Source organism: Nelumbo nucifera, chromosome 3 (assembly GCF_055504915.1).
Source record: "Nelumbo nucifera cultivar China Antique chromosome 3, China Antique-T2T, whole genome shotgun sequence".
NCBI lineage: Eukaryota > Viridiplantae > Streptophyta > Magnoliopsida > Proteales > Nelumbonaceae > Nelumbo > Nelumbo nucifera.
Window position 1 is genome coordinate 24,244,160 of NC_142651.1, and position 17,368 is coordinate 24,261,527.

At 39.9% G+C, this 17,368-nt stretch overlaps 2 protein-coding genes across 3 annotated transcripts in view; both read right to left on the bottom strand.

Moving 5' to 3' along the window:
* The window catches only part of LOC104602625 (LEAF RUST 10 DISEASE-RESISTANCE LOCUS RECEPTOR-LIKE PROTEIN KINASE-like 2.1), a 31,382-nt gene extending 17,717 nt beyond the window's left edge, over window positions 1-13,665 (bottom strand). The window contains exon 1 of one of the 2 annotated variants that reach the window (XM_088901203.1): window positions 12,413-13,665. In XM_088901203.1, the coding sequence (XP_088757329.1) occupies window positions 12,413-13,274 (862 nt within the window). In that variant the 5' untranslated portion in view covers window positions 13,275-13,665. Of the gene's footprint in view, window positions 1-7,023; window positions 9,524-12,412 lie in introns of those variants that run through there. The other variant, XM_010266388.2, reaches the window with a different exon arrangement.
* On the bottom strand, window positions 2,583-6,969 carry LOC148801037 (LEAF RUST 10 DISEASE-RESISTANCE LOCUS RECEPTOR-LIKE PROTEIN KINASE-like 1.2). The gene has a single exon (XM_088901204.1). It carries the CDS (start codon window positions 5,616-5,618, stop codon window positions 4,776-4,778), a length of 843 nt encoding a protein of 280 aa, XP_088757330.1. The 5' UTR covers window positions 5,619-6,969; the 3' UTR covers window positions 2,583-4,775.
* Window positions 13,666-17,368: the final 3,703 nt, after the last annotated feature.

The window sequence follows — 17,368 nt, forward strand, 5'->3', positions numbered from 1 at the left end:
TGCGACCTGGCAGCCTGGCACAGGCACCGACCTGGCAGCCTGGCATAGGCACGACCTGGCGACCTGGCACATGCGCCGACCTAGCGACTTGCAAGATGTGCTCGGTGACGAATTTGACATGCATATCCTAATACTCCCATGAGCCTTGGAAGTTGGCCCACGTGCCGAACGATCCGGAGGGTGGTCAACGTGCATGGCGGTTACCTCTACGAATCTTGAACCACTTAGACGACTTCACAGAAATCTCGGATATGGTGCGTGAAGCCCACGCCAAACAATTCCTATATAAAGGCACCAACCCCAATGGCAAGCAGGCAAGCAAGTAAGCAAGTTCTAGCTCTCAGACTTTGTGAGTTTAGCTCGCAGTCTACTATGAGAGTACTGACTTAAGCATCGGAGTGACCTCATCGGGTTAGCCACCTCGGGTCTTCTGACATTTGGTTCCTTGCAGGTCTCTAAAGAGCAACGAAGCTCATCAATTCAGCTCGGCACCTGGTCAGCCCAGCACCTCACAGGCAGCTCGGCACCTAGTCAGCCCGGCACCTCACAGGCAGTTTGGCACCTGGTCAGCTTGGCACCTCACAGGCAGCTCGGCACCTCACAGGCAGCTCGACACCTGGTCAGCTCGGCACCTCATAGGCAGCTTGCCACCTGGTCAGCCCGACACCTCACAGGCAGCTCGCCACCTGGTCAGCTCGGCACCTCATAGGCAGCTCGACATTATATTCAGCTCGCCACCTAGCCTGCCCAGCTCGACTCAGCTCGGCAACCAAAGTTCACTTCGGCCTGAGTCATCAGCTACTTGGAAGCAGACTAAATGTAGAGGTACTTAGCCAAAAGATCGATACATGACCAAAAATTGATTCATCAATTGGCGCCGTTTGTGGGAAACACTACAAAAAGCTAAGTTCTCATCCTCCGAAAGTCTAAGTCCTCTTCTTCCAGAAAGCTAAGTTCTCACCTTTTAGAAACTAAAAGCTCTCATTTTCTAGTTTCCATTTTTTATGAACTCAAAGACTATGCAGGAAGTTGATGACTAACAGACTAAGCAGCTCTACCAACTTTGTTTCAACTTGGATAAAGCCTCATCAGTCCTCTTTGCGAGGTACTCTCTACAAAGATGAGCTCTTCGTGGCTTCCACGGGAGTAGGCGGCCTACAGACTGCATGGATGCCCCTACCGGTTGAGCCTTCCAAGACTCCCTTGCGAGCTGGTGACCTAAAGTTAGTAGTGCTGCCCCCGTAGGTTGAGCTCCTAGTAGCTTCTTGTAGGAGTGGGTAACCGACGTCACTAACGAGGCTGATGCAGCGCAGCCGTAGCTCTAAGGAGCCAACCTGGCGCGGCCTGGCCCAGGCACGAGTTGGTGGCCTGGCCCTGGCGCGGCCTGGCCTTGGCGCAACCTGGCGGCCTGGCACAGTCGTGACCTGGCAGCCTGGCCCAGGCGCAAACTGGCGAACTGATAAAAGACCTCGACACTACGATAAGTCCCAGTCGCCTCCTTGGCATGGGCATACAAGTCCTAGTCGCCTCTTCGGCATGGGCAAGATCAAGGAGAGTGGACTACAAGCCGCTCCCAGAGCCTAAGGGCCAAAATACCAAACTAGCGAATACCTCCTCACCATATAAGACCCAGTCGCCTCTTTGGCATGGGCAAAATCAAGGAGCGGACTGCGAGTTGCTCCCAGAGCCTAAGGAATTGAAATGACGCTTACGAGCTCATCGAATTATTCATTCTGGGCCAAAAGGAGAAATCTACTCCCTTCGTCAAGTTACTTTCGGCTCGGGAGTGGGGGGCAAATGATGAAGTCAGTGGATCCCGTCGACAGTTGTTTATATTTGCACACTCGACAGTTGAAGTCAGTGGATCCCGTCGACAAGGGACTCCTTTGACATCGCACTCGTGGCATTCCGGGGGAAAGCTCCATTTAAGAGAGAAGCCGGCGTGCAACAGAGGCGAGAGGTGATCATCCGTTTTGTTGACAGAATCAGATAGAGGCGGCAACAGATTGTGCACGGGAATTTGGAAGACTGAACAAAAATCCTTTGAAACATAGGAGAGTGATCGACCCTGCTTTGGATCGCCGTTCTGGTAGAAGGCATGCAAGGCCCCCCCGCCCCGGACAATAATAGGTGTACTCGAAAAATTGATTCACGATTTCTTTTGGTGGGGAATACTCGGTGTTGTAAGAACACGTGACCAAGGTAAGGTTAGGGCTAATTACTTGAAACAAGAGAGTAGTGACCAAATTGGAGAAAGTGGGTGTCGTGAAACTGTGTAAGTGACAGGCTGCCTCCTCCACTCCTCCGTCTTGATCACCATCTGGGAAGTGACGGATCACAATAGTGTTATTATTGTCATGGATTGCTTCAACTTCGTAGCGTTTGCTTTCACCACCAAAATCAAAATAAATAATAGGTCTGTTATATTCATCGCAATGGATAACGCTTAACCCGCATTCGGGATGTTGTGAATTGGAAAATGGGTAGCTGATGTTGTTGAGATTCCCACACTCAAACGGATGGCATCGTGCTGCGAAGAACAAGTCATCTTCGGCTGACTCCAACTGCAAAGCAAGGTGGTGCAACAGAAGAAGGAAGATGACTGCAACAACAATAACAACAGAGCCATGGGAACCCATCTGATCGATCTGACCTTATAATTAACTAATCAACACTCACCCTAACTCCAACCGGAATCTTCTCTCTTTTATATTTCTACTCTGAAAGCAGACAGATAAAAGAGAAAACAAGAAAGATGAGTTAATACGGGCCCCGTTGACACGTCAGTTGACTTCGACAAGAATATTATATATCTGTTCCCACTTGTATGACTAGCAAAGACTGACCTTCCATAATCATCCCAAATCAAATAAAGTTGAGAAGCCAAGTCTTGACTTTCCGCTTATTTGAAATGCACGTCAATATGATGACCAAACGATGAAAAATACGCAGCACTCGTTTATCATGGAAGCAACCCCTCCTGTTTCTACATTGATCCCAGAAAACGAAAACTAGAGTGGTATGTATGAACACAATGACCAGAAACAGTAGCATCCTCTAATTAACACGAAGAAAAAGACAAGGTAGCGTAGAAGAAAGTATATAGGAAAATCGCGAGGATATGGATTGGCAGAGACCAGACTTTCGGTCATAGTCCTCTGCAGAAGTGATGAAGCCAAGGAAAAGAAATACAAGAAGCGAGGAAGGGTACAGTAATTTACCCAAAAAAAACAATGGGCACTACAAACAAAATAACATCAAAAATTATAAAAGTGTGAGATAATTGGAGCGTGTTCTTAGATGGAGTAGAAGAAGGAGCATATCAAAATACGGATACATGAAAGCAAAGATGAGAAGTCTCTTGTTGATTTTCAGACATAGGGATGACAATTTCTATCCTACCGAGTGGATACAGGCCTCAACCGTGCTGGATTTTTTTTGCTTGAATGACGGGTTTTGGGGCAGGGATAGGTTTTGAGATTTTACAATTCTTGTACAAATAGGGTATAGTATTAGGCTAAACCTGACCTTTCCTGACTTTATGTGTTGAATTTAATAATATTTTGAATTTTATGTGAAGGATATTTGAAATTTATGTCTTAATCAAAGAATTAGAAATTTTGCTTTTTGTTCATGTTATTTTACTTATTTATTACTTATATATAACAAGAAATATGTAATAAAAAATTAGATGTGAGTTCTAAACCCAACCTGTCCTACCCTTGAATGTGGGAGGGGAGGGTACGGTTGGAGAGGGTTTTGCATTTTCAAGTGTGGGGGAGAGTTTGAATTTATTATCAGAATCCAATCTAGGGGTTTTAGGGAGGGTATGAATTAGGAGGTTTAGTTAAACGGGTAGAGTTTGGAATTTACAAAGCCTTCCCTGAACCCGCACTCTTGCCATTCTTAATCAGACATCACTAATTCATGGAGTTCCTACGTAATTTTTCATAATGAAACAAAGGTACTCGTACCTAAAAGCCAAAGATGTTGTTTCCACAATAAGCGATCAAGGAAAGAATAGGGAAGGACTCGAACACGTTTGAAGCAAATGCAGATCCTGGGTGCCAACAGTATAACCCATCACCAAGTACTCTAGAAGCACAATCAGGTTTTGGGGTTCAGATGGATAATGTATCTCTATCTCCCTTCAGTTCTTTTCTCAACTCTTGAAATTGTCTGTTATTGTTAGGCTTGCAATTTTCTTGTGTCTTCTTTTGTAGCCTACCTCTAGTTCCAAAAGTTCAATGCAAGCCTCAAACCAGTTAAATCGTGTTCGGGCAACTGTTACTCAAATTACATGCTGAAAAGGAAAGGAAGGGAAAGAAAAGGAATCACATCTAAGAATGTTTTGTGGGATATGATCCTACGAGAAAAATATCTGTATATCAAACAGTTGGATTTGGGTCAATTTCATTCCTGGCTTCTCAGATGACACAAGAGCAAGAAGTCATAATGATTCCATAAGGAAGACATCAGTTTCATCCGATGGAACAGATATCTGGGGACAAAAGAAGGAGGTATACGCTAGGGGGACTCGTTAACCAAACTATGAGAAAGCTTCAATATCAGTGACAAGTGCGAACTACATAAAAGAGGGCCCTGTAGCGCGGTCAGTTCTAAGTTCTAACCACTCTAAATTGATGATTCCCACAAGTCACAACACAATACAATCAATTTTCCTAGCTACAAGATAGAAAGAAAGTAAATTGAAAAAGTAAAGAAGAGACAGAGAGAACACAGAGACCATGCTGTTCTATGTTCTTCCTCCGAGCCTAAATTGGTAAATAATTATTGAAAAGAATGAGGGAAGAAATCTGAAGAGCACATGGATGTCCATTTGGCTTACCATCACCGCAGCTTAAGCGATGCCGTCCATCATGGCAAAAGCATACGAATTTTTTATTATAGAGTCCACAACGGCCGCCACTGCCCTCACATTTGATGCAATTACTCGGCTTCCATTGCAAAAGAAATCTTTCCTTCAAAATCTCCCTATAGTTATTTTGCTCTTTAAATTGAATACGTGTTGTGTCTATGGGTGCTCTAACAACTGACTGGCATGTCGCTAAAGAAAGATTCAAGCCAAACTGCCCATCATACACAAACATTGCGAAGGAGAGATGGCTGGTGTTATTGCTAGCACAAGTCACTGGGTATACCAAGTGATTTGCAGGAGGGGAATTGGAGCAGTTGTAGTAGAAGAAGAGATTGAAGTGATTATCGCCAAATTCAAAGGGAGTGCCGTGGAGGGTAAAATTGTGGAGGGGGGCCAGGCAGGATTCGTTGTTCAATGCCCTGATGTCCACCACCCAGAATGAATTGTTTGAGTAGAAGATGTCTTGGATGAGGTAATCGCCATCTGGCATCTTAAGGACGGGCTCACTGTTCTGGCAGGTGACCTCAGATCTTGGAAGGCCGCAGTAGGATTGCTGGAGAGAAGGAATCCAAAACGGGTAGCTTATATATGGGCCCTTGCCACAATTTCTAGGCGCACAAGCTTCGAACTGTGGGTCTGCTGATCGAGTTCCTTGTGCCAAGGTGCTGAGCATCATAAAGATGATATTGATCAATACAGAGAAAACTGTTTTGACCGAGGACGAGTTGTTTTGATCCATTTAGGAGGAAAAGATGGGAGAAAACAGGACAGAGTGGAGAGCAGAGGAGATAAAAAAAAAAAAAAAAGAAGATGATAATGAGAGGGAGAATTCAGGGCGGTTTTCTTTCGTGGTTGGTTGGAGTTTGACTTGGGCTTGCGAATTGGTTTATTTCCACTTGGCGGTAATTGAGGTTGGGCAACATTAAAAAATAGAGCACAGTAAAGCACAAGATTGATTGTGCAAGCGAGAACTGAAGAAGCTTAAGCTTCAGTTTTGTTCTTTCTATGTCCAACTTAACAGATTTAAGGGACTATACAACTTTTGTGTGGATTACGTACTAATGACATCATCATTTGTACGTTATGGGGGCATTTGTGGCATATTTGGAAGAGAAATGTGGAACATGATATTATTTTGGTGGTTTGTGAGACCGAAAGTTTGAAGAGGGGAAACCCCGTCTCCACTTAGCTTCATGGACGCATGACGCTATCACTAAGATAATGAAGATGTTTATGAGTAATGCTTTTTTGTTTTGTTATCGTTTTCTTTTATTAATTCAAACAATGGTTCGTACAAAGCACTTGGAGACCAGAGCACAGAGGGAGAGAAAGGGAGGGAGGGAGAGATGTAGATCGGAATAGGAGCAAACGCTACTTGATTTCTATTGCTTAGCAACCCAAAACGGAAAGAACGTAACCCGTTTTTTCTAATTCCTGGTTAAGAAGAAAATCAATCAAACAAGACAAGTTTAAGCCACGGAAGCCACTTTGTTTGAATGGATGGATAGATGGCAATCAGTTGTGATGCATGACTGTAGAGATTGTCTCAAGAACTAGACAAAATAGCCGGGCAAAAGACATGACCCACGCTCAGCTCTTGTTGCAGAGGTTGGCGTTATCGGAATTCAGAAACAGAAATCTAGGATTCAATAAGAGCCTTGAGATGATGGTGGGATGGGATGATGATGATGAGATTAATGGGATTATATATTATAGGAAAGTTGTGTTGAGCTGGATGTTGGATGTCTTGGGCAACATCTTGCGTCAAGGCTGGCATTGAATATAGGGAGCGGTCAGACAACGGCGTCTTGGTGGGGATTAGGCGGGATATTGGGCAAGACAAGAATGTATCAATATGTAATCCACGCGGTTCGGTTCAGCAACCAGTCAAAAGGCTTTTACATACATGAATGATGCAGAGCCACGACCCACGATTGACTGGACTCTGCAACTCAAAGCCACACAAAACAGAACGGTAGGTTCTCCATTCAGTTTTACCCTTCTTTGCATTGAGTCCGTATTGATGTTTATGTAGACTGGACCATAAGTAACCATTATCTGTACTGTAAGTTATCAACTACGAATAAACTATAATCGAAGCAAGCAACAATAACAAAGGCAAAGAAGGTCATACTCATACGTACCTCCGCACCTCATATTTGAATAAGGCTGGTTAGGGCAAAAACACATGGGCATCGACAAAGTCGAGTTGTACCCGCATTGCCCACCGGAATCCTCACATTTCCCACACAGATCATTGTACCCACTGTAGCTTACCTCAAAACCCTTTTCCAAAATCGTCGGCAGATTCGACAGAGTGGCCACGATTCCCTTAGCTTCGCTCTCAAGAACCGGAACCGTGACATTTGCATTGCATTCCTCAGCAGCTTGGCTCGCATCAAGCAGGATGGAATTGGGTGTTACCAACTTATAAAATTCGCTATTCAGACCGTTGGTGGAACAACTATATTTGAAGGTAGGGCCCGGTGGAATTGAATTTAACCAATCTGAGGAGCAATTATAGTACAAGGTGAGGTTCACATCGGCGTCGGTATAGTTGAAGAAGACACCGAAATGGAGAGTGGTGGTTTTATAGAGTTGGTCCGGGCAGGTTTTATCCAGGAAGTCTAGTCTTGCTATCGTGAGAACAGGGGAGAATTCATTGATCTCTAGAACACGGAATGTCAGTGAATCGCCTGCAGAACCAACCGGCAGATCCATCTCTGCGAAACCATCTCGGCAGTGGAGCCGAAGGTCGGGATGGCCACTACAATAGTCGGGTCGATCACCTCCCCAGAAAGGATAGCCGATGTCTTTGAAATTTCCACACTTAAATGTCATCTGACTACAGTTGGAGTACCTCCAATCATCGTCACACAAAGATTGGGGAAGGTGGATTATACAGATGAAGAGGAGGAAGAAGACGAGGTAAGAAGAAGGAAAGAGGTGGGGATGCATCTGCGACGATATCTCAGAGAATAAGATTAGAATATGTGAGGGATATTGAACTGGTACATACAAATAAGATTAGAAATTTAGAATATGTGAGGGAAAGGGGTGGAATTCCATTCGACCGAACCGAGTAAGGCAAGGCGGCGGCGAATGACCAAAAGTTTAAAAAAAGACCTTGACTTTTCATATTGATTGATTAAACCGGTACATACAAAACATGATCACGGAATAATATTAATGTGGATTGTGGAGGGATTCCAAACCTGAGGAGTGACGACAACTAAAAAACGCATCCTTATTGGCCGTTGAATATGACCCGGCCCAATGAACAATGGTGATACTCTGAGATCACTCACCAAATTTTAAAGGTCATACGGATTACCGGAATACTAGATTTCTCCAAACCATGTCATGGGACTTGGTTAGGCGCCATCTGGGAACAACAGAACAGCAGATAAATCAAAACTCCGTCATTATTTATACAAATGGAGACGGAGAACCCAGAATTTTAGAGAAAAGAAACACAGTTGGCAGAGTTGCCTTGCCCAGAGGTCAATAATACCAACTGGTGGTGGCTCAATTAATATTTGGTTGGAGGTTACAGGTATGTGTAGTCCCATTCTATAAAACAAAAACTAAATCCAAGTGTTAACAGTATCTAATCTACAATGCTCCTCCTTTCCTATTCCAATGCTTTTATAAAATTCTAAATTGATCAAATGTTGTTTGGATACCATTAATTGTTGTTTCTATGCCAAAGTTTTTGGATGATGAATACAAATTTCACTAAGAATTGTGCTCCTAACCCATGTCTATATTATCTTAAGTAAAACTCCAGCAAAACGTTCGCTTCCACGTACAAGTTATTCTATCCTCTCCTTGGAGCTTGCTGCATATTCAAGCCGATCGACTTTAAGTATGTACACATGGCACACTTGAAAAGGAATATCAATTCTCTTATTGAAAAATAAAATGGATATCACCTTAATCCTCTCTTTGATTTCAATTCCTTTTCTTTTCTAGATGACAACAAAAAAAAAAAAATCAAATTACAGATGACGCGAGTATGATTAAGATGGGCTTGAAACCAACATTCAACAACTCTGAAATGAACGGGTCCACGTTTCAATTTTGACTAATAGGATGATATGTGTACACTGAAAACTCTTTTCCCCCGGGCTGCGTCGTGTAACACATTGCATAGTTTGCACTCACTCAGTCCGGGGCATTGAGGACCCTAACACAACTAGAATTTTACATTTGCTGGCTGGAGTGCACCAGCACTACCAGACGGATCAAGTAGGGTTTTGCAAAATGATCAGATCAAATTCACCAAGGATATATTTGAATTCGATCTGATTAGAATCCAAGAAATTCGATAGCTAATAGATATGCAAAATATAAATTCAATTTCGATTTGATATCTGACTCCTCCAATCCAATTGAATTGTAGTGTTAGTGAATCTGTATAAAAGTCAGCATACATATATAAGAATGAACCTACTTAATTCTAAAAGGTTTGATTGATACTAAAAACTAGTATTTTGTGTATGTGTTGGAATTTGATCCGATTATGATTGAATGAACAATCCAACTGCAAACTTAAACGAATCGGATTCGCCAGATTGAATCCAATCCATTTGCATCCCTCAAAGCAGCGGCCAGCGGGTGTATCAAAATAGTAAAAGCAATATCCAAGAAAAGGTGTTTACATACCCGAGGGTCCTGGCGGACACGTAGTTGGGTAAGCCCCGTCAGGGCAAAAGCAAGTGGGTTGTTCCAAGGTGGAGTTATATCCGCATCCTCCACCCGAGTCCAAGCATTCCCCACAGAATGAATCGTTTACAATCCAGTGCACCTCAAAACCTTGCTTAAAAACTCCTCCCAAATCATAGTAGTACTTCACCTCCGAACTTCCAATTACAGGAACCACCATGCTTGCTCCACATATCCATGGTGTTGTGAAAGGATTTGGTAGAAGGCCATAGAAAATGGGACCAGAGAGACCATTATTAGTGCTGGCCCGGCAACTATCTTGGGACAGGAAAATAATTGTATTAATATAGGCCGATGAAGAGAGTAGGGAGCAACCATAGAACAAGGTAAGGTTGATGGTACCAGGAGCATAACCAAAGAAGTTGAGATCCAGGGTGGTGTTAACCAACTTCTGAGGACAAATATTAATATCCCATAAATCCACTCGGGCCACCTTCAGAACTCGGTGCCCATGATCGATGTTCAAAACGCGATATCTTTCTGAGTTGATCACTATTGTGGCGTTATCTTCCCCACATTCCAGATCGTACCCGGGATGCCCGCAGTCGTTCAGGTTTCCCTTCTCCCGGAAAGGGTATTGGACTCCGGTGATATCTCCACAGTTAAAGGGACGGCAGCTTAAGTATGGTGGATCGTCATTAGACAGACATCGTAGAACGTCGACGACTAAGACAAGGATGAGGGTGAATAGGAAGGTTAAGTGGTGTGTTGGAATCATTTTGTTTTCCCCCTAATGCATGCGATGATCAGAGAAGTTAAGCCATTGCAGAAGAGGAGGTTAATTAAGGTGGAAAGATAAATAGGGGAAATTGTAGATGTTTGGAGTACGCTAATAAGTAGTAACCACCTAATAACCGCGGTAAACAGGAATACGTACATCAAAACCTTTGACAAAGTCTGGCTGGCGGATTCTATGTTATTTCCAGAAGAAAGTGATGAAAGGGAAAGAAAGAAGAAACATTTGGTCCCCGTCAGTCCAAAACTAGATGCTTCCTACAATTGGAGTGGTTTTCCTTGCACTCCATTTACTCACGGGAGTTAAGTCTTAAGTGTGACTCATACCAGGCGATATGATACATATATTAGAATTTGTTAATTTTCACATAGAATTAACAGAGAATTCAAACCTTGCGAAGGTATTACTATTTTCCCTTTATCCCTATCAAAGTAAATCATGAAAAATACTTGAGTGGATTTCTGATCAGCACCCAAGTAAAAGTAAAGGTTCATTTTGAAAATCTTTCGGTTTTTCTTTGATGAGTTTTTTGAAAATCTTCTGTCTGTGTTAATTACCAAATACAGGTTAATTTCATTTATAAATTAAAATGGTTATTAATTAAAAAGCAAACAACACTTGGGACTTGGAAATTTCAAATGGTCGTCACCAAACAAAAAGTCAGGAGATGATTACATCACCAAATGACGAATGAAGAGTGTAGACTAGACTCTAGAGGATGAGGACCTCATTTAATAGGGAATGGACCCAACAACCCAGCCCGCCGATGAACACCCATTTAGCTAGGATATATACAAGTGTTACCCAGCCAATAACCAATTAAATGGATCCCAACCCAACCCTCGGTATGTTTAATCAAATTCCCGATGCTGGAAATATTTGCTGTACAGACTATTGGGATGATGGTCACGAGCCCAATTGTTCCATGTGTATTTACCACTAATCCATTTGTTCAAATGGTTTATCTCTCTTTTGTGGCTGGTCTGGTCATCCACTTAATTATGCCAAGTCTTCTATGCTACTGAGTAAGAATACTCGCAGAAGAAATAGGAGACGGTTAACAAACTTATTGGGGGTGAAGAACTGCAGATGAAGAAACTAAATGAGCCAATGTAATGTTATCTAGGAGACGATGTAACGCAAACTTGAAGAGTGGAAATCCAGAATTACCTTTCACATGCTGGGAGAACTGTATTTATATGGTACTAACACAAGAATAGTAGTTACCCAAAAAAAAAAAAAAAAAGAAAAAAGATCATCGATGTGGGCGTGAACAAAGGGCTCTATCTCCGACATGGATGGAAAATATGTTCATTAACACAGTAGCATAAATGCAATAAGGAAAGCACAAATTCAACGTAGCAAATCAACATCATGATTTAGATCAGGCGGCTGCTTCAAATATAAATGCATAGGCCCGTGCTATAAGCTGCCTACATAGCAGATGAGTGGTGTTAGGGAAGCAGGGGTACATGGACACCGTGAAATAATCTATGAATGCCGGCAAGGTATGATACCTGAAGAGGATTGACTAATCAAAACCCGCCGTGAATTTTGATGAAAGTATAAGAAATGACGGGGTAAGGTGGGTTAGCTAGCATTTGGTGGAAGTACAGCACCTAACTATGGCCTCTAGAAGACTAAAACTATTAATCAACCATCGATACATCCAGCTGCCTACCCCACTATCATGAATCGTGTTCGTAGAGGAGTCCTCTTTAGGACAACGGTACTGCATGTGCTGCTGCTATTTTATCTTCATTAATTGTTATAATAAGAATGACAAGCTGTATATTTCAAAGAAAAATGATTTAAATGAAGACGAACTTAGCTCCCTGCAGACCATATTCTAAGCCCTATAGATGAACTTATCAAAATAAATACACTACAGGTGAGGTGATGCCTACTCTATTCCTATCAATTCTAAACTTCTAAATTCAACAGTTTTAAGCTTGAAATGACAATCTATATATGTTTTCCTCCTAGCTCCAAAAAGTAACAAGTACGACATAAGAGAAGCAGAGGAGATCATCACTCATCAGGAGAGGCACCAGAAAATTGGTACGTACCCGGACTCGGACTCGGAGATGGATCTAAATGGGAATCCGGTGCAGCGTGCGGGGGAGCACATCGCCCTTCATAAGTCTCAAACTCGCAAAAGCAGGTGGATGTATTCAATTCCCAATTCCAACCGCACTGCCCTTTGTATGATAAGCATCCGCTGCATCCCACGTCAATACTACTACTCCACCTCAAATCCACATCTTGGCTGATAATTTCGCCGAATCTCGATGAGTTCTTCTCTATCTCAGCCTTAGCTATTGAGGGAATTGGGACTATAACACTATTACCTTCTTGGCATTTACTAGCTAGATTTTCGTATGCAAATGAATCATCGAGGACATAGTAAACCTCAGCAGGATCACCATTGCTGGGGCAACTAACACTGACCTTGGTTGCACCATCCATAACCCCTGAGCTTGGGCTTGGGGAACAACCGTAGAACAGAGCCATGTAACGCTCACTACTAGGACTTGATGGGGGTAAAATGAGGCTGGTGGTGTTGATAGATTTTTGTTTTTTCTGACAAATACTATCCAACAAATCTGCTTGGGCGACCTTGAGATTTTGATTCTTGTAATCCATGCTCGAAACCTTGTATGTTACCGAGTTTATCTCTATGGTGGTAGTAAGGTGATGATCCGCATCGCAGTGGAGCTTGAATCCCGGAAGGCCACAATAATCCGGTCGCTCATCTCCCCAAAAGGGGTATCTTATATTTTGGATGTTTCCACAGTTAAACGACAATTGACTGCAGTCGTCGAAGTATCTCGAATAATCAACAACATACTCGCACCTAGAAAGTGGCAGATCAAGCGAGAGGAGGAGGATGACAAAGATGAAGAAGAAGAGGAAGAGGTGAGGCGTCATTACTCATTAATGAGTGGAGATCACCAGAATGTAACAAATGAATGAGAGAAGGGAGATTCGATTTCGATAATAATCTATCTGCGACTGATCAGAAAGAGGGAAAAAGGGTTGGAGGAGTTGCAGATTAGGAATGAGTGAGTCTCTGATAAGTAACCCAAATCATCAACAAAACCGTTTGACCAAGTAAGCCAGCCAGCACTGGCGCAATTAAGCAAGCAGCTTCCAAGATTTTTCCCAACAAAGAAAAACGTGGAGTCCTCGTCAATGCAAGAGTTGACTTAGAGATTCTTTCTACCCACAAGTTGAACAGTTTTTACTGCAGACCATGTGGCCACAACCACAGTATAATTCTAGAGTATGAGTCGCATGGCCGATAACCATGGTAGAGTATTTGAAGAGGTGTGGATAAGATGACAAAGTTGTCAGCTCATTTGATATCCACAACAAATATATTTATATGTTCCTTCACCAAGCCACAAAGTCGTCGCTTGGAAAAGATTTAATATCTAAATCAATTTATAGAAATTAGCGGGGACCCGTACGATGCACGGATAAAAGATTTAATAATTTTATTTATTTTTAATTAATATTAAAATAAAAATAAAAATTTGTTGTTTATTAACTAAAAGTATTAAATTAAAAATCAGATTTGTTGTTATGGAAAGAGTCTATACACCCTACCGATGTATTGGCCTGTGTCAATACTTTGAGCCTTGTGGATTTTTAATTAATTGTTGGTAATTTACAACTATCAATTAATATTTTTATTAGCATTTATTAAGGTCCTCAACTCATAAGTTATCTAACAATATTATTAAAACTATCAATTAATATTTTATATTTAAATTTCTTATTTTTATTAGTTTTTATTAAGTTGGATTTTTAAGAGGAACTGAAACACATTTTTAGTACTTACTAAGTTATGTTAATATTTATTTTTAGTAAAAGTTTAGTGGATTTTTAAATTAATAATTTTTTGATTGTTTAACCTCAACCTATTTAATCAATCCATGTTGCCATGATTAAATAATGAAATTCAAAAATAGATAAAATGAAAACATTAGAAATTAAAAAAATTGGAAACATTTTTAACATACATATTAAACAATAATAAGTATGATAAATAAGAAATGCTTTTATTAATGATGGAAATAGAATATTGTTGTTATGATTAAATGATAAAATAAAAAAAAATAAAAAATAAAAAAATTGGGAGCATTTTTAAAATACATATTAAACAATAATACATATGATAAATAAGAAATGTTTTTATTAATGATGGAAATGGAATATAAAATTTAAAATCAATTGGAAATAAAAATATTTTCTTTCATTAAAACATATATTTAAAATATTTTTTTCTCATCGTTAAATTATTGTAATTAAATCCATAATATTAATTTTAATATTATAAAATTAAATATTTTGAAAAGTAATTTGAAAACAAAACCATTTTTTTCCCTCCCGGTGGTGGGCAAGCAATTCGACCATTTGGGATCGAATGGATTAATAAATAATGTCATAATTAAATAATAAAAAATAAAATAAATAAGTATGAAATATAAGGAGTATTTTTATTAATGATGAAAATGGAATGCCAAATTTAAAATTTTCCTAGAAATGAAGTGGTGTCATAGTCAAATAATACAATTTATAAATATAGAAAATACAAAGAATCACAAAAAAAAAGATGGAGAAAAATTTGGGCACATATCTAATGTTATATATTTATAAAAAATAAAATATTGGGTATATCGCTAATATTGTGTATTCATTTTATTGAACGAAAATAAGTATTATACATAAGAAATAATTTTATCAATGATGGAAATGAAAAACAAAATTTAATGTCAACCTAGAAATCAAACTATTTTTCTTTTTGGGTGGTGGTTTAGTAGTTTGGGTCAAAGATATCATAGACAAACAAAAATTAAGTGTAATAAGTAAAAATTCTTTTATATAATGCAAATGGAAATATATAATTTAAAGGGAAAATTATAGTCATAGTTAGTTGTACATTTTAAATTAGGTTGCAGGTTGGTCTAGAAACACAAAACTTTGACAACCGGCTCTACATTCAAATTATAAAAACCCTTGCCATGTCATCAAAGGCTTATATGGATATTGCCAACATGGGACTCTGAATCCATGTTGGGTACAACAAAAAGCCCATATTGAAAATAGGTTTTCAATTTCTCTCCCACTTCCTCTGTCTTTTGATCTCCCACCCTTCTCTCTCACTCTCATAGTAATCTCTCGATTTCCCACTCCCTCCATTTCTCCCACTCTCTCAGATTCGGTTTGTAGCCAAATCAAAACCTCTCTCTCTCTCTCTCTCTCTCTCTCTCTATTGTTCTCCCTTAGTCTTTCTCCCAATCCCTCTTTCGTTTTTTTTTTCTTACAAACTTATACAATATTAATTAAGACCCTATAAAAGAACTAAGGCTATGTTTGGTTTGAAGGAAAATGCAGGGAAAGGAAGGGAAACCTTTAAAAACATTGTATAGGTTTCCCTGTCTTTCTCTTCCTTTCCCTACCTTTTCCTTCAAACCAAATTTAGCCTAAAGGGACCAACCACTTGTACAATCAAGTTATAAATTTCTATCAAATTGGTGTAAATTTCATAACCAAGAGTTTCTTGTAAATATTTTATCAAATTGGTGTAATGATTTTTGAACCATATCAAATTGATCTCATGTTCTTTTATGCGATTTGATTAATACCGTATAAGTGTGTAAGAAAGGGGGTGGGGGGGGGGGGAGGGAGCGTAAGATAAACTAAAAACCATTTTTTATTTTCCAATCACCCAACATCTTTTCTTTCGTGTCCAACATTGATTAAGTCTCATGTTAGCAACAACCATATAAGCCCTTCAATGACATGGCAAGGGTTTTTATAATTTGAAATGTGGAGCTAATTGTTAGAGTTTTGATGGTTTTTGGACCAACTTGTAGCCTAATTTTAAATACTACAACCAAGCCTAATTATGCTTTGTTTGGAAAGAGTATAGATACAAATATATATAGTGTAAATACATATAAGGCTCAGTTTGGAAGGAGTACAAATACAAATATGTACAGTACAAATACATACAAAATAATACAAAATACAAGATTTTGCACTCTACATATTTGTATTTGTACTCCTTCCAAATGGAGCCTTAGGAGGTACTTTAAGGGAGCGTTCTTATTTCGGATTTTGAGAGGGGGAAAGTTGGTCAATGGGATTTTGGTTCCCATTGACTAAGAATCCCATGCTCTTATTTTAGATTTATGTGGGGACCAGGAAAGTTTATTTTCTTGGGTATTATTTACTTGGGTAAGTGATACACATCTCTTAGGTGGGTAAATTACTTTCCCACTAAGGGAAAAGTTGGCAACACTTGAATGGGACAAAAATTCCCTTTTTAATAATAGATTTTTAAGGCTAAAATGGTCATTATCTTATTATGAGAAATAAAAGAACATAGATAAATATACTTACTCGGATAACTATTTTCCAAAAAAAATTTACCTAGATAACTACATTTACCTAAATAAATACTTACCAAAAAACGAACAGAACCTATGAGATTTACCCTTAAGAATTTGGTGAAGAGTTAATAGACTATGAAAACCTTCATGAACAGGTGGGAATCAGTTGTTTTCTTAGATGGTATATTAGCCCACAAAATATATCAAGTCAATTTATGAAAATTATGGATATATTTTATTCAGGACAAATATATTAATTTCACTATAATATCACCTATTACATTATATTAATTTCAGGACTAGAGTTCAAATCAGCCCCCTACAAGACTGCCTCTTACAACGTTCCACAGCACATCCTTGTCATGTATTAAGAACATTTCCTGATGATGACATTATCATTTCTGATATTATTATCGGGAGATGTTTTCAATACACGGCAGAAATGTGCTGTGGGAAGTTGTGGGGGCAGTTTTATGGGGGGCTGATTTGGTCTCGTAGGATTAATCAATTGTATTTAAGATATAGATATGGTGGGAGAAGCTGTTGGTGATCTGGAGGGTCAATATGGCATATCCCCGCCATGTATTGGGGAATATCTCCCGATGATGACATCATCATTCT